This window comes from Camponotus vicinus, unplaced genomic scaffold (genome assembly GCF_025532165.1).
Source record: "Camponotus vicinus isolate PSW18456_S1 unplaced genomic scaffold, iyCamVici1.0 SCAF_3, whole genome shotgun sequence".
NCBI lineage: Eukaryota > Metazoa > Arthropoda > Insecta > Hymenoptera > Formicidae > Camponotus > Camponotus vicinus.
In genome coordinates, this window is record NW_028141967.1 from 24384965 (window position 1) to 24408344 (window position 23380).

Genomic DNA, 23380 nt, shown 5'->3' on the forward strand with positions numbered 1-23380 from the left:
TAAATTTCGTGCTAAAAATAATTTATAATTTATGATAATTGCAACTATTTTTTTTCAATGTGTATGTCACTTTTATTCTAAATATTTCAATGACATATTAAATTTTTTCAATTTTTCATTCTCTACTGCAATAAATTAACCGACAGATTCATAAAACATTTTGACTTTCATTCCGTTAAGTTTTTACATTTTTAAATAGAACAAAATTAATTTTTTCCCCTCGTTTTGCTTGACGCTTCTGATAAGGCATTAAATAACAAAAGAGCTGCGTGTTTTCAGTCTTATATACATATAACAATAGTTTTTATTTTTTACTTCACCTATAAGCGTATAACTTTGCATAATTTACTCGCGCATAATATTTACATATTTACCCATTCTCATTTACTATTTTCTTACTTAGAATTTCGTGACGTGCTTGTGTTAAACTGTTAAGTATAAGGATACATCTACAGACACATATATATAAATGAAATTAATATACAAAAATGTTGTCCAGGAAAGAATCATGGTCTATATTTTGTATTGTCAGACATTCTATGCAAATGAACGACTCGACACATTTAAAATATAAAAAAGTGATGATTCTCATTTCGGTATTATCTGCACGAATGCTTTTTTAAATCGCATTAAGCGATTTCGATGTAATATGTACATAATGAAATATCGAAACGCGCATTAATCGGATGATCGTGTTTCATGCACCACTTTTATAATTACTTTCCTTTCTCTTTAATCCGCGGTTAAATGTAATTCTTCTTCCCCGCGAGAATAACAACAATGCGTAATTAATATCACGTATGACGAGAATCATGTTACAGATCGACGCACATATTTAATATTGCGATAGTTTATAGTAATCGTCTCTCATGATGCGGCTTTTATATGCATTCCGCACGCAACATACATGTATAGGTATACGTATCTCCCCAGAATTTGCCGAATGGAGTTGAGTAAATATGTAGGAAATAGTATACCACGCAAATTGTGTTCTGATACAATTGTTGCGCGATATATGTACCAAGCATAGGTGCAGCGACACAATATTGCTCTTCAAATATACACATGCAGATAGCTATATTTTCGCGGGAAAATCGTGTCAATCCGGTCGAATAGAATTTTCTTTATAGTGCGAGATGTCGCATGGGAGCGAGAAATATATATACTATATTATTTTCTCGCTTATATTTTTAATATCATCATATTTTCGCGTATCGCGAGTATCAATCTGATTATCGTCGTTGAGGCGATTATTTGGAATTTATCGCGGCGAAAAGCTGGATCCATCCTGCTCTATTTACTTTTATTTATTAAATATTGAAATATTTTCATCCGATGTAATATTATTATCGTTTTTTACGACAAGAGGATTCTCATATGAGAGGAAAAAGCCACTTTATTATCTTATGTTTTAAACGATACAATTACCGTTTTTAATTACCGCCTGCGATCAATGCTATAATTATTATTACGATGAGTATTTTATGCGAGAGAGAGAGAGAGAGAGCGCCATTTCTTTTCGCAGCGTTTATATTTTATATTAATGGCGGAATATTTTAATTAACGTTTATTCAAAGACCTGTGTAATTCGAGTGATTTGCTCGCTGTAATTTGCGTAATTGTTTCCATAGGAGTGTGCAGATATTAATTTCGTAAAAAGCCACTTATATGCCCGCGAGGCATTAACGACACCGCCATTTCCTTTGCGACTCGATAGCATCCATTCGAACGGTCAACGAGAAACGTCTTTCCTTGAAATACGCGACATAATTGCTAAACGGGACTAGTTATTCAAACGGAAATGCATAGAAACATAGAAACGTCCGTACGTTGTCACCGAAACGCCCAAGGGCTTCAACTTGGTAATTGTCATTCAAAGATCTCGTCGCGGGTGCGGTTAGTTATATACGTTCGGACTATAGCTAGCTTTTGTAGGATATTGTTATAGAGCTTTGGACACACACACACACACACACATCGGATATTGTCGCGGTCATAGATTCTACGACCAATTCGGAGCCAACCTTCCTCGCTTTATAGGAGATCGCAATTTGCGCGCGACAGGTTTTCATCCCTCGATCGCAAACAGAGCTGTGAATAAATTAGATTTAATCATTTTTTCAATATCAGTCGGCCAATTTAAACTTGCGAGAAAACAAAGCCTGGGGAAAGAAGAGATTGAGTTATTTCTCATGTATAATATTTATGCTTTCTCGATTTTCTAAAAAAAGAAACTTTCCGAAACTCGAATAACTTAAAGTATCGATTCCGATGAGACGACCGCTGTTTTTTCTCTTCTCCGCCGAAAAGAGCATACGCGTGCGCGGGACACTTTGTAAATAAACTGCGCAATACTTTTAGCAAAAGCGACAAGACGATGGAGCAAAACTACGATGGCAAGAGGATTCTGACGCAACGATAGAGCCATTGATGACGCTACTCGTCAAAGGCTCGGGATAAACGTGACAGCGGCTCACCGATCCATTTTGTGTGTATGTCCATGAATAGCGAATCCATCAACGACGAGACCATCGAGGACAGATGCCGAGCAAATGGCGATACCTTTTAAGCTGCGAAAATAACTCATCCCGCTACCCGGCTATTCTATCGAGCGATTTAACGCGGCGCGTCTAATTTAATTTATGTGTTTACGAATCCGCGGACTGAGTCCAGGCGAAGGGAAATCGATACCGATGGACCGCGAGCTTCGACTGGAATGATTTGTTGGCTAACTGCCATCGTCGTAATTCTATTTTCACAGAGATACACGCGAGTCCAGATGCACGGTGCAGCCGCGAGACTTGACCGTGAGATTTGCATCTCGGTCATGCGGAAACGTAGAGAAAAGGGACGCATCCTGGATGAATTCCTCGCGAAATACCTCGCTGAAAGATTTCTTCTCGTGATCAGCTCGCCAATTGATTCTGGCTTGCAGTTTCATACAAAAAGACACGTTCGAGATAAAAATATCACAGGCAGAACGGAAATTCGAGATACTGATGTTATTTGAAATAATATTAAAATTTTGAATGTGCAGTGACGGGAGCAACATAATTTGGATTTATGAAATTTCTGAAACGCGCGCATGTAACTCAAAACACAAACGAAATGGAACGTAAAATCATCTAATTGAATGTATTAAAAATACAACGGGCAGAGTTCGTGTCTCTCTAAACTCCTCTCTCTGATAATACGACGGAGAGAGAAAAATGGACGAGATAATTGAAATTTTAAACGCTTCAACAATTAAACGCGGAACTGCACTGCGTTTTATCGCTCGCCGTGCATTCGCAATTAATCAGAGGAGTTCAACGGCTGATAATTTAATAACGATTGAATGAAGGAAATTTTAGGGCTTCGCGGGAACGAATGCACGAGCAACCTCGATCGCGCGATCGCGTCTGTCCTTGTCGTGCCATCTTATTAGGAAACATCGTGCAATCGTCACATACAGGATACAGGATGTTGATATGTCGGTTAGAGATAGATTCGTATATCGGAAAACCGTGGACGATCGTTAATGCGTAGGAAAGCTGGCCAGGCGCCAGATAACACGCGGAGAATCACAATTCCTCGTGTTTCGGTTCACGTCAAATTCAAAACCGCCAAATGTTGGGAAACGCGAATAGAATACATAATAACCGCCAACAAGAAATATATATTGTGAAAAGTTCACCTTATTTCAAATTGCAAGTTTATTTAAATAACAGAAATTTGCTCTTTGAACATTACATTCGTTTTCTTTCAAAACTATTAAATGATCATTCTCGATATTTTTTTAAAATTATATTTATATCTTTACATTTATATCGATCAAACGTCGTATATAATCTATTTATATTATTTATTATATAATATACTTGTGTGTAATATGTTTTATTCTTGATCGCTTTGACAATAGTGGATTCGATTCGATGGCAAAGCAAATGGATCATGCGTGTTTCGGATTAGTATCAAATCTTTTTTCTTAGTTTCTTAGGTTACAGAAAAACTCTACCAACGATCGATTAATCTTATAGTGTCTACGAGCTCGATAAGCCTCGAGCCATTAACTCGATGGCTGATAGTTGTCAAGGAACGATCGGTCTCCCACCGATCGACGAGCTATCAATCGTGACCTTCGCGGTAGATCGCGCAGAATGGTTTCACATCGAAGACTTACGATTAGTTTTGTTCAACAGGAAAGCGCTCCTCTACCACCTGCTGATCTTAATAGAATGGAAATTGGATCGATTTGTCTCGACGTGTAGATACGAGAGGGTTTGAGGTAAATGGAGATAGTTGCGGGGGCGTAAAATTGGACGCGAAAATATCGGCTCGGTTTCGCAACTCGGGTAAAAATTAGGACAGGCCACATATCGAATTCGAAAGAAGTGTCCGACTCGAAGTCGGCCTACGTCCCTCTCAAAATAAATCGGCGAAACTACGAGCACGACGCTTACGTAATGCGTTCCCTCTTTTTCCGTATATATAGATCGTATATCGCTCTACATTTATCATTCCAGTCTGGCGTCAGGAGATGCTTCACCTTGTCTTTATCGTTTTTCCTCTACTTAGATATCCCAAATAAAATAGAAAATATTTTATATGCAAAAGAGACTGCAAGTTTGCGAGAAATCTATTTAACGGGTTTCTCTCTTTCTTTCTCTTGTTTGTAATATTTTCTTTTCTCCTCTCTTTTGTCAGTAATATTTTTTTTTTTAATTTATAATTTATGTAAAATAAAATATAATATATAATATATATTTAATTTTCGTAGGAAAAAAATATTTCTTTTCGTATTTTATAAATATTCTCATAAATTGCAGCCTTATGAACAATCCCTACACATATAAAATTTTTCCTAAATGTTAAATTATTTTAAAAATATAATTTTATAACGCTTTTCTCTCTCTCTCTCTCTCTCTCTCTCTCGTGTGAGTCAAATGTATTCGTTTTTATCATTTCAGGTCGAGTGTGATTCAAAGGTTTCAAACATATTTTATTTTTGCAACCTGCCAATAACGCCAATCATGGAGATACAGACTGAGGTTAGTAAACCAATATCTATAAAATGTCTCGCGTTTGTGGCACTATTGTTAAATGTTATTAAAAATAGATAGAATTCGAGCTTTTTTTCATGATGCACGTATATATACGCCTTTATTTTCGTTTTTTGATTGTGTAGAAATATATTTATAAATTACTCGGACTACAAAGAACAAGAATGAGTTTTTATCAATCCTTTAATGTGGATAATTTTCAATTTTTATAATCTTTGTCCGAAAGAATATGCAATAGAGCATTTCTTATATATAGAGAAACGTAAAGAGGTAGATTCAGCATTGGTTATATTTTGTATTATGATATAATTATATATTTTTCATTACGTTTATATTAAAATATAATTACATTTATGTTAAAATATATTATTGTAAAAGAATAATAAGTAAATCAATAAAAAATAAATAAAGTAAAAAATGAATCTCAGATTATTATATTATTATGAGATATTTTTCATATTATTATAGATAGATATATATAATTCTCTCACACACATAAATATAACATATAAATCATTTTTTATTATATTATTTTAAATACTATAATGATATTTCATCTTAATAATTTTATGATATGTATGGATTATAGTATACGACGATTGATATAGTTGTTCGATATGCGAAGGGAAGAAAAGGTAACCTAGCATTTTTCTCTTTCTCTACAAATATTTATAGCCAATGTTATGAATCTACCTCTTTATATATATATATATATATATATATATATATATATATATATATATATATATATATATATAATATTTCTAGACAGTGTTTGTTTGTCAAAACTTTTATTATAACTTAAAGTTTCCTTGTAATGTAAAATTGAACTGTCTTCACATTTTAAATAATGAGATGACAGATACATTTTTGCACGTGGAATAAAAAATAAATTCAAAGATAAATTCAAAAATTTTTTAAATTATAATAATTGTAAAGAGTAATGAAAAATTTTAATTAACGTACAGTTACAAATCAGCATATTTTCACATTTGTTTCAATTTAAACAATTTATCTGCAATGATTCTTCATTCTCACATTGTTTTATAAATAAAGCAAATTATTCGCAATCCTTTGTGTCATTCTGCTTTTAATTTGTGGAATATTTGTGAAAACTACAATGTATAAACTCATAGTTCGAAATACGCAATGTTAAAGTGCATAACAACATTTAAAATTATAAAAAAGAATTATTAAAATTGTAAAAAAAGATATTTTTTCAAATTTTTTTGAATTTTTTTTGGATAGTATTGAAATTTACTGAAATTTATTGAATAAAAAATAACAATGTAATTATTGTAATAAAAGATTGAGTACAAATATTTTTCAAATTCGATATTTTCTAGAATTAAATTCTCTATAACAACAATGTAATTGTACATGCATAAAGTACTATAATACCGTCTCTCCGGGGAGAAAATTTATTCTTTGTAAACGTAAATTAATCTAAAAGTTTTAATAAGTCTTTAGAAAATTACAGATTGTTTCAAACTGGCATGAATCCTGTTTTCTTAGTAATATTCCATCGGTCCAACGATATAATAAAACTAGAAATAGTGTATTATGTCGTCGTATCAAGTCGGCTTTCATTCAATGGTCGATTAACCGATATTTCCTCCCTCTTCCGTCCTTTTATTCAACGTGAAATCCTTTCACGCGCGCGAAATCGTATCGATGGTACTCATCAATCAACAACTCAACAATGTGAGATCTCGTAAAACGATCGACAAGAAGAGGGGACGCGAAGATAGATATAATGTTTCCTTGTATGGCAACGGAAGTCGTGCTATCGGTTGCGTCAAACTGTCACTATGCTCATGTCTTTTTTTCGCGAGGATCATCCTCGGACGCGCAAACATTTATTTATTCTACGAACCATCTTTTCTTATGCAAATTACGCATTGACGCAAGGACCGATATAACACTCAAGGATCGTTCATAAAAAGCGATATGACTAGACGTGAATCGCATCGACAGTGTGACATACATTAGTGATAGCACTTTGAAATTGCGCAGACTTTGTCGCGTTGAAAATAACCATTGAATTACTCATTGCACAGAACTTGTTTGTTTCTACAATTTGCTTTTTCTAAATTATACGATACGGTTGCCTAACAATAATTTTATGTCTTCACTTTCTAGAAAAATGACATTCTATATACATATAAGAATCGGTAACAACGGAAATTATTTCGAAATTTTTATATTTTACAGAAAATACAAAAGATACTACAAAAGATCTATATACAAGATATCAATGTCAAGTGAAAAAATGAAAACTTTTACAATCTCTTAACAAAAGTTTCATCTCAAGTATTTTAATACACAACATTGATATTATTTGTAATATTAAAAAAAATAGGTCTTATTTTTTAAAAAAAGACTCGTGAATAAATATTGTTTCTAAAAAAAGTGATTAAGTTTGAACATGATTCTAATTGCTCTGTAAATTAATTTAAAATTCTTCGTGATGATTGTGAAGTCTTTTAAATTGTTAAATGAATTAAATCCAGTGAATTTAGCTACGTTTCAAAGTAATTTTTTGAATCAATTGAATTGATATTCAGTTTGAAATTTTTTTAATTAGTTATATTATTGTTCCGAGTACTTCTTAATTACACACACACACACACACACACACACACACACACACACACACACACACACACACACACACATATATATATATATATATAATTTAGCATTTCAATATTGTTTATCGTTCATTTATATGGAAACAGTTTAACTTAGAGCATATATCAAATTGGATTTTAAATTGAAATTTTATTCAAAATGGACAGCTCTAATGAAAACCAATAAATCAGTGGTTATATATGTATCGTTGCATTCATATAACAATAGTATATCATATTTTTCTTATTAAAGAAACACTTCATATAAAATTTATTTGCTTTATTATTACTTTATTTTTACTTATTCTAAAAATCGCATATTTTTAAATTTTAAAATAAAATCTATAAATTTTATATATTTATATTATATACATTTTTTTAAATTTAAATTACATATTACATTACACGTTAAATTTTATATTACGTCACGTATTATTTCAAAATTGCATGTAAAATGCAATCGCATCGCAAAAATAAATGAGCAATTAATTTCACGGGTAACGAATATTAAATGATTTTTTAATTACTCACCTCGTACTTTTATCCAATATCTTCCTGAGCATTTTCTCTTGCTTTGCCTTTTCTCTTGTTCATCCTTCGCTGCTTCTTCATGGCACACTCGCGAAAACATTTTTAATTACGATCGCGCACACAATAATCAGTAGAATATGATTGCGCGATATTTTGCGCGGCACTCGCGGTATTCACTTAATTATGTATTGTATAACATATATGTTATTATATTGCGACGAGAGCGATACGAAATAGTCACATAGTATAACATAAACGAACAATTATATAAATTAATTGAATTAAATTAGGCCCCAAAACTTCGTAAATTCTATATATTATTCTTAAGAAAATAAACTTGTCGATTAATTTCGATCAAAATAAAAATATGCAATTCAACAGCAATAAATACAAATTTATGCGACAGAAATATTATTGATAAAAATAATTTATTAATAATGATTATTTCCGTTAAATAAACACGCCTTGATATTGCTCGAAATCGATCTATACTTTACTCGTTTCAATATCGCGCGATACTATGTGTGTCAATTTATCGATTAAGTCGCAATGAATCGACAGAAAATATATAATTTCAATATTTACAATAAGTGTAATATTCAATATTGCAAACGGTACATTTCCAACGCGAAATATATGTATCATTAATCAACAATTGATGTATTATGTCTTTTCGTTGCTTGGATAAATCGTTGTCGCGATGCTCTTTCCCGTTATTCATCGCGGTAATTAATCAATGTTGCGAGTTAATAATTATTGATCGTAATAATAATTGTCATAATTATAAAGAATAATCATGTTTCGAAAAGTAACACAGTGATATACGGAGTGATGATATACGGAACTACTTAATCATTCGAATCTCGCCGAATGATACCGAGTTTACGGAATGTAAACATAGCAGTAATAATAATAATAGCGAATTATGCGTCATAAGACCGAATGCCGAATAGTTGATACATTGCCACTCCAAAATATTTAACGTACAAAATAAATGCGAAATATTTAATATTATGATAATTGTCGTCGCGAAATATTTAACGATATTACATAAAATAACTACGGAATACTGTGATTCTAAAATTTTAAATTAATTATTAATAAACAATTAATGTATTACGATTTTTCGCTACTTTGATCAATCGAATCTGCGATTTGTACGTTTTACGCAGTTTCAAAAAATTGATACGCACGGTTTAGAAAAATCATGAGCGAATTTTCATTTAAAACTGTGAAAAAATCAAAGCGCAATACAAGGTTTATTGGAATCCAAGCATTGTTAAAGAATATTAATGATAATTTATGATTAATATTTTCTGTCGTTTCGATTCCTGCTTAAAGTGTATAAATGACGCGAAATATTTGTTCTGGTAAAAAATAATGTTTAGTACGTTTATGAATTGTTAATCGCAAAAAAATTAATTAATCGCGCAAGAATTAATTAATCTGAATTAATTAATCTGAAGAGAAAAGTAATTTTATGAGAGAACAGGATGTAAATACACCTCCTTTAACGTACAAACGTTGAATAATAATGTCTTCATTTCTCTGTACGCACGCGTCGGGCCTTTCCCCCCTCCCCTTTTATTCAGACGATCCCACTACGCCAGTTTTTCCTTCCTTTTAAATAGTGGGGTGACCCCCCCATGACACTGACATACCAGTTAAGAAGTCAAGTGTGTAAACAAGGACGCGGCGCTATTTCTTACACGTGGCTATTTCTTACACACGTCGTTATTTCTTACAAATCTTTAATCATTCGTAGCAAAATTGATGTGCTCATCTTGAAGAATAAAACGACACAATGTAAAACATAGATTCGAAACGTCGATTTTTACATATATTACGTTTTACATGCCGTGCTGTCATTCGCGTGATGAGATGAATTCGAGCAAGCAACAGCACAAATTGTTGCACGCATTTTTCGCTTGAATTTTTATTTTTCAGACCGGTATATTAATAATTGAAATAATAATTAAAAAAAAATATTCTTTACAATTGCTTTTTATAACTATTATATTATTGATTGTCAGCGCAATTAATTAATTCTTGCAGTCAATGACGCGTAAGAATCGTATCGTGCGGTGACTACTATTTCATTCAGGTAATAGAGAGGCATGATTATATCGATCGATTATTAATACGTCCATTTCGCGTAGGAAATGTACTATGCTTGCAATATCGAATATCGATTATGTATTTTCTGTCGGTTTATCATGTTTAATTAGCCATTAATTCGTATGGTATCTCATGGTATTACGGTAACGTATCATTACATATTTTTTGGTTATCAACAAAACGTTTGAGATACATATAACAAATATCGCTAATCAACTTGAATTGAACGATATCGCATTTAATTAATAAAAATAGTTAACGTTATTAATAAAATTTTAATGATCATCAATAATGTGTTATAAAAATCGTTATTTGTCAAAATATGTACTAATTTATTCGATTGAAATCTGTCGCACAAATTTAACTATATTTTCGAATATTTAATTCGCTCATATTTACTTTTATTTTAAATTGTGTATTGATTCACTACAACGCGAAATAATAAAATTATTATCTTTATATATAAAATGCAAGCATATTATCAACAGAAATAGCCATGGCGAGTCGCACGTTGACCGTGTGATTTTCGAGTGAATCGATAATTTTCTCATCATAATATAATAGGTTTGTTCTTTTTTAGCTGAACTAGATCGAAATAGAATGAGGTTCATACATATTTAAGTTCGAAAGAAGGAAAGAGAAAAAGAAAAAACAAGAAATGCAAAAAGTTCATTTAAAAGGACAAGCCTAACAAAATATACGTCGCATGAAATTTACAAGTGCAAAGTGATCGTCGTCATTCTACTGATTTAGGCGAGCGATTATAATTATTAAACTATTGTTTTCACGAGAATGCCATATAAGTGTCTTGTGATTACCATATAAGTATCTTGTGACTGTGGAAGAGGAGCGAAGGAGGCAGGCGAAAAACAGAGATCCAACGACGGTATGTATGGGATGAGTAATTTAAAAATTATTCAATATTCCTTGCTCGTAAAATTAATTTCTGTTCGCGTCATCCATATTTCAAATTGCGTAATACAACGCACATAAATTGATTTAGATTTTAATACTTGAAAATTTTATAATACCTCTATAATATCACATATTTGTATTAATATTTCTGTATAGATATGTGTAAAATTCTCAACTTTACATTTTTAAAAAACTTATAATGATTTAAATCATGTAAATCAAAATTAAATTTTTCTTCTCGACAAATTTGAAAATGTAAAATTTTCCTGATAATTATGCAATTCGCACATTTTATTAAATGTTTGATGAACTTGATGAATGAATGAAAAATTTAATTACACTGATAATTACGTTTTTAAATAATTATTATTTTAAACATTTTCTTTTTATATTATTTTTCATATATTACGAGTCTACTGAAAGTAATGATTAATTTGAAGACGATTTTAATTCTTATAACAGCGTATATATGTGCATGCTATATTGTACATACCTATAAACGTAAACAGTAAACATTGACATAAGGACAATTCGAACAATAAAAGCATGAATATAGGCCTTTAAGTATGTGCTGCAATGGCGATAGGTTGCTATTTGCTAAATGTATCGTATTCGTAAATAGTTATCACGCATGTTCTAGTGAGCAATTAATTTATTGATACGTTTAACGATTTATTAATTTATTGTTATATATCTCGAAATATAAAAGGAGATATAAAAATTTATATTCTTATCAATTAACATTAAATATTGATCTAATTTTTATTTTTTAATTTTGATTTGTATAAATATGCAATAGTATATCAATAACATCAGATATATTTTTTCGTGTTAAATATGCAATGAGAATATGAATATAAACAGATTCCAAATCGCTTTTACAATTCGCAATTGTTTATTCGATATTCATTTAAATAAAATTTAAAATAAATTGACTACATTTAGTGTAAAAAGCATGTGGTGAAAATGTGGGTTAGTTTCGAAAAAAATCCTGATTGCCTCGGGATTGAGTTAGCAAGGCAGCTGAGTCAGTGTTAAAATAGAAAAGCCCGTTCCATAATTCAACATCGAAATCTTGTTACTTTCGGTTTTGATCTCACTCAATTTTATTTTCGTTTGCTTTGGTTTTTTTTTACTTTTCGTTCTCTTATACGGAGCGTACACGTCACACAAAATATCCGAACAATAAAATTCGTTTTCTCTTTTCTACGTAATAAGATATTTCAGTAAAATGTGACAACTGTGACAAAATGCTTGAACTCTTTCAAAAGACAATAATGGCGCTTTGCAAAATTTTTGAAAACTTTTCGTGAAACGTATACAGCTGTTGCAAAGGTACTTTCGCGCTCAATTATTTTATTTTCCATCAATTTTAAAGCAAACGGCGCTTTTTACATTGCACGAATATCTTGTTTCACTCAGGTGGTGTGATGTTACTACCGTGAAATATTACGGTGATGTAGATATATGCGTACGCTTTTTTGATGCGGCATAAAATTTCAGTGAAATGTAAATTCATGAATCTTCTGGCAATCGGACGCGTTTAATTAAATGTAAATTGACAGGTCACTATTTACCGGATCGTTTGATTTAGGGAGAGCCGTGTCGCATTCACGATATATCGGAAGCGTCGATTTTTCGAATAATCATCGATATTTGTCGCTCGTGTTTGTCGAGCGCGGTTTAGGAATGGTTTACGCATGCCATGCAATCAAATATAACAGTAAGAGAAAAATTATACCGAAAACACATTCGTCCTCGTCAAATATTTTACATTTGGTTTCCCTTCAATTAATATTTTTATGGTAAAATGCATTTGATTTTGCATTAAAGTAATTTTAATTGATATACGATGTACATTTTCTTTGTAATATTAATAATTATTTTAACAATTATTTTAATTAAAATGTTGATTGGCATTTATTAGGAATATTTTGCAAACTTGTAATATATGATTAATCTTAATATGAAAAATTGTTTTATTTTTATTTTTTGATAAATGCTTTATATATATTACAGGTTTCCATTATTCATTTCTATTATATCATTTATTTAAGATCCTATCTATGGTTATATAGTTAGATGAAATAAATTATGCATTGCATAATTAAATAAGCAGCACCTTTTGTTCGTTTAGATCTGCAACGTAATCTCAATACTGCGACACATACTGTATGAACTAATTAATTAATGAATAAGTGCTGTGTTGGCTGAGTAATAAATGTTATGCACTGCAAGATCGATAACGTCTGTCAGCTGGGTACTGTATGCTTATTTATGACGTTATGAAGCGTGTCAATAATATATTTTTATGTTGATTGCACCTCAAGCTATAACGTTACTTAATATATAACTATGTGTATGTAATATGTTTATTATAATATATACAATGTAAATTTAATATAATTTTTTTATTTTATTTAAATAGAATATATTTAATATTATTTAAGTAAAATATTTAAATAAAATTCTTTACCGTTTTAATTAATTTTTCAATATTGCAAAAAGTCGCGTAAAACTTTACAGAAATTGCATTTTAGATATACAGTTTTTCCGTTAATGTGCGAGGCATTTCAACGGTAGGGAACAATTAATGTCGAGAAGAGAATTCAACGTGATGATTATTCGTGTGATAAACTTTCCCGTGTACCTCGATTCCGAGGATCGAATATTTCTTCGTCCAGTGCATAAATAGCTTTGTCATAAAACGCCTCGTCTCATTATTTCATATCGCGAACGCCTTGACCGGATGCAATAACGTTCGTTTCTATGCAATAAAGTTATCACGAGTAGTGTCGGACCTCAATGAAGCGATTTCCGCGATAATGCGTTGAAATTCATCGCCAACGGCGACGATTTATATCCGTCCATCTCTGCGAAGTTTCACAGCAATCACGCATCGGGCGACAAAATTGAAGCGACGACGACCTTTACGAATAATCGGTAAATTCGCGATGTTGTAGCGAATGTCGTGACAAAGAGCTGATGCAATCGGATACGAACGCAGAGAAATTATACAGAGAATGTAATGAAAATGTGATACTAGATCAAAAGAATACAGAGCGCAAGAATTTCGCAATTGATTTTATAATCTCATCGCAAAATACCTTTTCTACAGAATTATATTTTATAGTCGAGGTGATTCTAATACATTTATTTAAGAAATTATCGTTAAATTATACAATAAAATATATGATTTATTAGTTTTTAGTTAATTATCCTTTTTTATTACCGCCTGTCTTAATTAATGTAAAACGTTAACGTAAGTTAACTCTTGAATTTCTCTTCTTTCGTAAATCGTGACGCATGTTAAATAGTCTTATGGACTAAGTAAAGTTATTCCATAATGTGTAACAGCCATTTATTACTTACCTTACTTTTGCCACTGTAACTCATTAATATTCTGCGCGTCGTTTGCCGAACAGATGGCGGGAAACACGACGATGGGTAGCACACTACTTGATGAGGAATTTCGTCGGATTATACTGGAACGCGAGCAAGAATGCATGAAGCTGAAAGATGCGAACACGACGCTGCCACCGGGTAAAGTATTTTCTTCTAATATTTGAAAATAAGAACAAAGTCCCGTGATAACGCCAAGCAAGGATCCATTGCAAAAATCACGAAGTCGCGCGCAAAAAGCGCACGCGTCTTCATTATATGCGAATTTTATCAGGGCTCCCCTCATTTACTTCGACCTGACGGTCGATCGATTAATAGCGATTGCACGCTAATGTATCTGATTTTCGTCTGGAAATTAGACGGTTCGTTGTTAGGTCGAGTAGAGGAAAATGAAAGTATTAGCGTTACACGCGCGTGCATGTACGCACGCGATGCATTCGTTGAATGCACATGTACAGGTTATATCTCACGCGATAATTAACGCGAGATGTATTATGCATTGTATCAGAAACAACACGCGCTGTATAATTAATTAAAAGTGTATTTTAAATACATTCAAACGAGAGACGCTACTTTTAACAGCATTGTTCTCCGAACATTGTTTTCGCGAATGTCAGACGGAATAATATTATAATACGATCTCGGGGAATATCGCGAATCCAGGGGAAGGTAAAAAAATAAAATGACACACACTTGTACAGTTCGTGTCGCAAGTTTCTTCACTTGTCCTTCTTGAATTTAATCACTGCGCTGTCCTTCCTTGCGGGCGATCCAAATAAAAGATTCTTCAATTTTCGTAGAACAAACAGCACGATAAAAAGTGCTACAATAATCACGGCAACTATAAAGGCATAAACGTCCAGTAGGTTCAGTTGCCACCAATAGAGATCAATGGCCGGTGATTGAAGCACGTTTCCGTACTTTGCGATGTACTCTACCCAAAATACGGACGTGTTCAAGGCGTCCATCGGTCGATCGATGAATAGCTTTGACAATCTCTGTGCATTCTCGCTGAAACGTGTAAGAGAGAGAAAGGCATTCGTTATCGATATAGCAAGATTGATTACTAATAAAAGATAGATTGTTTACTAATAAAAGCAATTACGGAAGGACTCGAAAGCGTGTAATCGTACAATATTTGTCGCATTACAAAGATTTCCATTCGACGCGAGACTTCGCTTTAATCTCGAAAAAAAATGCACGATCCATTTTTCGCATAAATTTTTCATCTGTCATCCTTTTTGTCCTGCCGAGTTGAAGTGTTTGTCCTTCGATTTTTATGCGCAAGACGTGTTTCATATGGATTCATGCAAATGGAACGGACGTGGAATTTTAAGGCACATACCGATTGACTAGAATTCACTCGCGATATGCATTCGAGGGTTAAGGAAGATTTGTCACAATAGAGAGCGCATGCTCTATTTGTTCGCATTATATGCAATCGGTCGCGGATCGATATGCACGAGCTAATAAGATTTAAAGCAGTGGATCTCTCGACTTTTGAACATGTAGAAAATAACTTTAGTTAGATTTAACGTGATAAAATTGTGTAACTGTTGAACAATTTAAAATAAAAAAATAAAAGTTATTTTCTTTAAACAAAATTATTTTATTCTTCGGCGAAATAAATTAACTGCAATAAAATTATCAAGCAAAATGCTAAAATAATTGATTAAACAAAGATTAATAATAAATAAAGTTAAATATAATAGATAAAAAAATAAACGAAATTAAAAAATTTAAAAATATATATAGAAAAATTTAATTATATATATTATATATATATTATTATATATATTATAATATATATATCATATATATATATATATATATATATATATATCATATATATATATATATATATATATATATATATTATATATATGTATATGCGTGTGTGTGTGTGTGTGTGTATCGTTATAATATATTTAATAATTAAAAATAATATTTTACTAACTTTTAAAATATTAGTTAGCTAGCTAATGAGAAATTTTAACTTTCTGTTTGCGGTTTCCACACGATCAATGTTATGATTTCATTAATTTCGATTGAACACGTTACGATTAGTAGATAATCTGCTTAAGCTCTGACATTTATAGCACTTTGAATACTTACTAATAAGAGGGATCCTTCAAGATTTTATTGAATGCCGAAGTTAATTTCTCCTCGGTAATATCGTAGATTGATTCAAATGCGACAGCCACTTTCTTGTTGACGTAATTTTGAATATTGATGCTCTGATCGCCGAAAAGGGGAATACCTATCATTGGAACTCCACAATATATCGATTCTTGTGTTCCTAAGCCGCCGCCGTGCGTAATGAAACCACGTGTGTTTTTGTGTCCTGCGGAATTCATACATTATTTTTTTTTCGTTTACATTGCGAAATTATGGTGATTGGATGCGTTCAACAACAAATGCACAGCGCGTAAAACTAACGATGTAAATTTTAATTTAAAAAGTCAAAGAATCTTTTCATATAAAGTAAATAAAGGATCAACTTTTAAAACTTTCTATTTTTCAAAAAATATATTCTATAATTTTGAATATTTCAATATTTCTTGAATTTGACTTGATATATAACTCTTTTCCTAAATATTAATTTTCAAAATCCTTTTTCTGGAACATGACAAAAATATTTTTTTTTTTAACTAAGTATTTTTCATTTAATATTAATGATTAAAACTTTGCAATCTCTTTCTCTTTTTTTGTTAGAAACTCTTATAAATGTACTAGAAAATTGATTATTATAAATATTAAAATATTATTATAAATTATAAAATTTTTATTACGAGAAAATTTGGTCGAAAAATAATTTTTCTAGTAAGATTATCTTTCTATGTAAGTGCTATTATAGTGTGCAAAGGCCGTGGATTTTTAACGCAAATGATTCCAATGACAATTACTAGGAAACAAATAGCTTATTATAGTGATGCATAGTGACCTGGCAATTGACCTAACAATAATTACTTACTTAGAACGGGAACTTGGGGAAACCAAGATTGCGTCATGACATTCTTCGGTAATCCTGGCAACAAATCTTCTTTCTTCGCGACCTTCATCAGCACGCGAACTGGCGCGATCTTCTCGAAAGATGCGTAGAATTGTTCTACCACTTCCTTGGGGAAAGTCTCAAATCTTACCATGGAACCGAGCGTAAAATAAATGCAACCATCTTTGCTTTCGTCCAACCATTTTTGCACTTCCTACAATAAACTTTGTTAGAGCAAGTAGTTTACGATAGATCATCCTGACATTATAAGCACGTAATATTTTCAAACATATCACGGAATAAGCGAATATTTAGATTGTTGTTTGTAAAAATGAGATATATTTGAAAAAGAGATATTTATTTAAATTACGAAATTTATGATGAAACAATATAATTATGTTTTTATGTTTATTATTATAATTGTTATGCGCATATTTATTTACGATTATCGGGAGAAAATGATTTCGTTTTTAATTATATTTTATGACATATGAGAGAAAGTACAAAATAGCGCATTCGTTATCACAATGCGCAGATCATATATAAATATTACATTTAATAAGAAAGTAAAATATATATGTATTTTATCTTTTAATCATTTTATCTTTGCACATAAAATCCCATTTTCTTTCTTCTAATAATTTCGAATAATTTTACATTATATTTATTTAAATTAAACAATAAATTTCATATTCTCTTTGTCAAATAATTATTTTATTTATAGTTATTTTTTTATTCTTTACTGGCTTCGAATAAAAAGAAGGAATTGATATAATTGCATTTATAAAAAAATTTCATCAGACCTCATTATGTGTAGAAAGAACTAACATGCGTTATATAATTGAAGAATGATTTGAAAAAAGAGCAATTTTCGTTTAAACATACCGGCGGCAACGTCTCGTCGTTGTTGATATGCAAACCGCCGATTTCGATCACATTAGTGGTCATTGGCCTAATTCCGTGTAACGAGTGATGAGTATTGACGAGATACAAAGCTACGTCGCGGTACAAGTCCTTGATATGCGACACGTCTACATCAAAGTGCTTTTTCACGAATTCCAATTGGGAATTCGTCTGAGAGTGTATTTGCTCTGAGATGTAGTTTGATAAAACTACGTTTGTCAGTCGTTGCGTGAAATTCATGCGTTGGGTGTACATCGAGAACAAGCTTGGAATGTAAGCGAGATTAAGTGGATTGCCGGACACCTCGCTGAGCCAATCGTGAAAAACGCTAGCCACCGTAGCGACTATGGGAACATTGAGATGACGGCCAAAAGCCAGGTAGCACGGTGCCATGAACATCTGTAAATCGAAACACATTGCAATTTATCGATCGATTAATTATTCACAAACATCTCGCAGTCACACTCGCCAAGTCACGTGTTCCGCGACCAGAAGATGCGCGATTATGCATGACCATTTAGCAATGTAGTGCATAATGCATCTCGTGTAGTTGAGCTATACTGTATTAGTAATCGTATGTAGTTAAGTCAACTGTGATGTAACATGATGATATGTGTCACTTGTAGAGAGGAGAAACGATGCGCCATTATGGCATGCTACTATGAGACGCACGCTCGTGATAATGAGAAAAATAGATGTAACAAACATTTTAAAATGGTAAGAGCAAGAGTGAACGTCATATTTTATGTTAATTATATCCTAAGGAATAACTCTCTCGATATATAGGGTGTTCCTAAATTCGCGATAAATATTTTAATAATAAATTCTTTGTCACATCTTTAAATTTTTCCCATTTGATAAATGAACTATTATAGCCTCGACATTTTCGTATTAGAATTTTCGTCTTAAAATCTTACAAGGAATTTGTCATTAAAATATTTATCGCGAATTTAGGAACACCCTGTATAAAGATGCTGTATTTAGGACGCGTTCACACGCAATAAATTCTGTTCTAATAAATATGACGCTATGTCGAGATCTAAAAGTTCTTGTCACACAAATTAAGATCATTAACGCATGATTTAAATTTTATAATAGGATTTATCAAATTTCCGCATTTAATTACACGAATACAAATAAATAGCTTATTAAAGCTTGTTAAATACTGTGATTTGTGTTGAATAAGGCAAATTCAATGACGCAACAAGTACTATACAAGTATCACACGATTTGTTTCGAGATTCAAATATTTTCGTTTTACTACATCGAGCGCGGTAATTTTATATATTATTACATCTAGTTCTCTCTCATTGTAGTTGCATTTTCTGCTTTGTTACATTCTCGAATCTCTTATATAAATATGTAATCATAGTTTAAACACAGAAAATAAATACAACAAGGGAAACAAACAGATTTATTTTTATATAAGAGCTATACTATTTTCGTGATTCCTATCTTACGATTTGTCAGATTAATATAAAGATAAATATATAATTACATTAAACGATAATGTAAACTAATTTCCATTTTGTAATTTGTTACACGTTACATATTAATATTAAATCAATTAATATAATTAATCAAATTTTAATAAATTATGTGCAGACTTTTTTCACTGATAAAATATTTATTACGTTAAGTAGCAAATAAAATATTTATTATTTTAATGATGCAACATGCACTTTCATCACGACTTATATTTCAATGCGTCTCCCGTTTTTACGTCATAATCTAAAATTTGATTTAAGATTATACACGATCGACTCATTGTTACGTAAATGTATCATAAAACTTTCAATTCGTGAGTTGTGTTAGTTAGCGAACTCAGACGCCGAAAAACCACCGTATGACTGTAAAACCATACGCAAAAAGTGCACAGTCATAAGGCAGGTTCTGATAATGATCCCGAGTTACGTTGCAATATCGTCAATTTCGGCATAACCTAACCCGACGTACTTTGATATTCATTAGCAAGAGATCACTTGAATTAATGGTTTTACTATGATCTTTACATTATTATTCATATTAATATTATTGTTGTTGTCATCATTATTATCGTCACTATTATCGTCATTATTATTATTATACAGATAATGAGGCAGGATTTTCTCTGTGTCGGAGGTTGTTTCTCTTGTTATATTAAAATGTTGCAACTTTAATAAAATCTAACGTTGTTTGTGGTTCATCATGAATATTTAGTAATTAGTTAATAATTAATGAGAGCCTTGTCATATTACAGAACATGAGTTGTAACGTGAGTCAGTTAATTAACATCTCGTTAAAAGCTGTAATAATTTTGGTTTAATGAAGTGATATTTGCTTTTAGTCTAACCTCGTTTTTAACTTTATTAATTATATATATGTATCTGGCTTTGATGAAATAATCATTTAGTCCAGGTTTAAATCAAGTCTCGATTAAACGATTACTTGATTAGATTTAGTTTTTTTTCTCTTTCTTCTTTACGCGATAAAAATTATGCCGCTATTATGCCGCGATAAAAATTATGCCGCTATTATGGATTGATTGAATTATATATATAATCTTATCTTCTGATAACTTATTGAATTTAAATTGTAATTATCTTCTACTTGTCGTCGATTTTTTAATAATAATAATGTAATTCTTTTTTGAAAACTTTTATAATTAAAAAAGATTGCGTAGAATATTTGTAGCGTTAAAGTTAAATAAGCTGAAGAAATACATGCGACATACTTATCGAAATGTTACGAGATACACTTTGACGATATATTGTTTTATTATTTTCACCAAATTATCATATTTAAATAAGATTCTTTTAACAAATAGAAGGATTAATTTATTAATAAAAATACCAAACAATTTTTGTCTTAGAAAATCAAGAAAAAAAATTCTTTGCGAATTAAGCTTTGAGGCACAAATCATTAATGGGATTTTATTCTGTTCATTTAATGTCAAGCAAGTTTTATTGGCAGAGAAATTTAAAGTTTAGTTATAAAGATACTAATATATTAAGAATTTTAAAACTGTAAAAAGAATAAAATAATCTGACATTTGAAAAGAAAAGCACAAAATCTTGAAAAATTATCAGAGAAGATTAATACAGATTTGACCGGTTAAAGAAATAACATAAATATACATGATAAATAATAAAAATTTTCTTATCACATTCACATAAGAATGAATAAACATGCACATATTCGGTTAAAAAAATATCATCTTATAAATATACATGTCAAATAATAAAAATTCACGTAAAAATGAATAAACATGCACATATTCGGTTCAAGAGATATCATCCTATAAATATACATGTTAAATAATAAAAATTTTCTTATCATATTCACATAAAAATGAATAACATGCACATATTCGAAAAAATCTTATAAAAGTCATACCTCCATAATAATAAGGTCGTAAGGAGGATCCTGCGGCGGGTTCTTGATCAGTTCTTGTATCTTTGGGTGATCCATCAACTGACAAATCAGCGTTCCGCATGTAAATGTTAATGATGCCATAGATGAGGTGCTAAACATTTTGACTTCCGCTGCGGTGAGATTGTTCATAACTTGCGGCATACTACCCGCCAAACTGATATCCGTATAATTAGGTATCGGCTTCTTCAGCGGGAAATGCGTGACCACGTCAACCTGATGACCGCGTTTCGCCAAGGCTTTCATTAATTCCTCTTGCATGATCCAATGACTTTTACCGTTTAACGGAAACATTCCGAGGATCCGGTAACCGTCAACAACTTGGTCGCAAGTTAGGATCGCGAGAAGAATCGATAGTAGTAGCATGTTGATTTGATAGTCACCGTGGTTCTACGTTTAATGCTCGTTATATCCAATTTATTCGACTTATGTAACTTTGATGCGTGAAAGAAGTAGCTAGCCAATTGTAATGAAGAATTGCATTATCACTGAAAAATGTCAATCAGTTGTACAAATAAGATGACACATCGTTTTTTTACGTATAATTATTGCGTACACTTATAAAGATAATATTTTATTGGATAGCATTCACAGATCTATCTGTGATTGTATTTGAAAGATAATGGATCGAATATATAATCTAAACAACAGATAATAATACGATGATCAGAATTTCCACTTGATTGTGTGTATAAAGTAATGACATTAGTGATAAATGTAAATCATTCTTGTCACATTTTATAAATCCATAGAACTCTAAATAAAATATTCAAAGCAACACATCTTTTTATTTTAAATTTTAAAAATGTCTTTAGTTTTTCTATGAACGAATAATTGACGGAATAATATCCGCAACAGTCACTTTGCCCTTCAAGTTTTATCTCATATTTCACAGATTACTATATCGTATCAGTATGAAATGCAAGAAATTTCTTATCACGATATAATCAAAGAAATTTGCGAATAGAGTTTATATACTTTTATTAATTTTTTAAGATAAATTTTTCTACCGTAATATAAATAAGAGACTCTTGAAACACAAGTAAATTTTGTGCTTGAATTTTTCATATGTACATGTTGTTTTATTTTCTTTTTCCAAAATCCTCTTTTCAAAATTATCAATTTTGGGGACAGAGAACCATATAATAAATTAATTAGATAATGAAACTGTCAAAATCACTTACTGTTCGATAACACAATAACTGTTTATTAAATTGCATTAATTGAAAGAGGCAACCTAATGCTATTCGAGATCTCGCTCATTTTCAGACACACACATCACTCACAGAGAGCTTCACAACTGTACTGACAGTCGTGAACACTGTTCGTTTTCTCGCCAGGGAAGATACATAATAATGAAAGGAGTGGTGGTGGTAGAATGATACACCTCCTATACTTCATGCGTGATGGACTTTAACCTTCTAACGAAATCT

At 31.2% G+C, this 23380-nt stretch overlaps 2 protein-coding genes and 1 long non-coding RNA gene across 9 annotated transcripts in view; 1 reads left to right on the forward strand and 2 right to left on the reverse strand.

The window, feature by feature from the left end:
- Window positions 1-8468, reverse strand: part of LOC145967915 (uncharacterized) — a 29341-nt gene extending 20873 nt beyond the window's left edge. Inside the window, exon 1 of the long non-coding RNA XR_014437606.1 lies at window positions 8207-8468. This is a non-coding gene — a long non-coding RNA (uncharacterized LOC145967915). The remainder of the gene's footprint in view (window positions 1-8206) is intronic.
- Window positions 1-23380, forward strand: part of Dh31-r (Diuretic hormone 31 Receptor) — a 151750-nt gene that overhangs the window by 6841 nt on the left and 121529 nt on the right. For 5 of the 6 annotated variants that reach the window (XM_083092979.1, XM_083092980.1, XM_083092981.1 and 2 more), the window contains 2 exons: window positions 4950-5030; window positions 14665-14782. In XM_083092979.1, coding sequence (XP_082949105.1) covers window positions 5013-5030; window positions 14665-14782 — 136 coding nt within the window. In that variant the 5' untranslated portion in view covers window positions 4950-5012. Of the gene's footprint in view, window positions 1-4949; window positions 5031-10095; window positions 10311-10904; window positions 11211-14664; window positions 14783-23380 lie in introns of those variants that run through there. The other variant, XM_083092983.1, reaches the window with a different exon arrangement.
- LOC145967897 (UDP-glucosyltransferase 2-like) lies at window positions 15165-23286 on the reverse strand. 2 transcript variants are annotated; one of them, XM_083092976.1, is made up of 6 exons: window positions 23132-23286; window positions 21912-22435; window positions 18519-18935; window positions 17616-17847; window positions 16757-16985; window positions 15165-15652 (listed from the first exon to the last, which is right to left on the reverse strand). In XM_083092976.1, exons 2-6 carry the CDS (start codon window positions 22311-22313, stop codon window positions 15361-15363), a joined length of 1572 nt encoding a protein of 523 aa, XP_082949102.1. In that variant the 5' UTR covers window positions 22314-22435; window positions 23132-23286; the 3' UTR covers window positions 15165-15360. The 2 variants fall into 2 exon arrangements, with proteins under 2 accessions (XP_082949102.1, XP_082949103.1); XM_083092977.1 differs by lacking the exon at window positions 23132-23286 and adding an exon at window positions 22958-23050.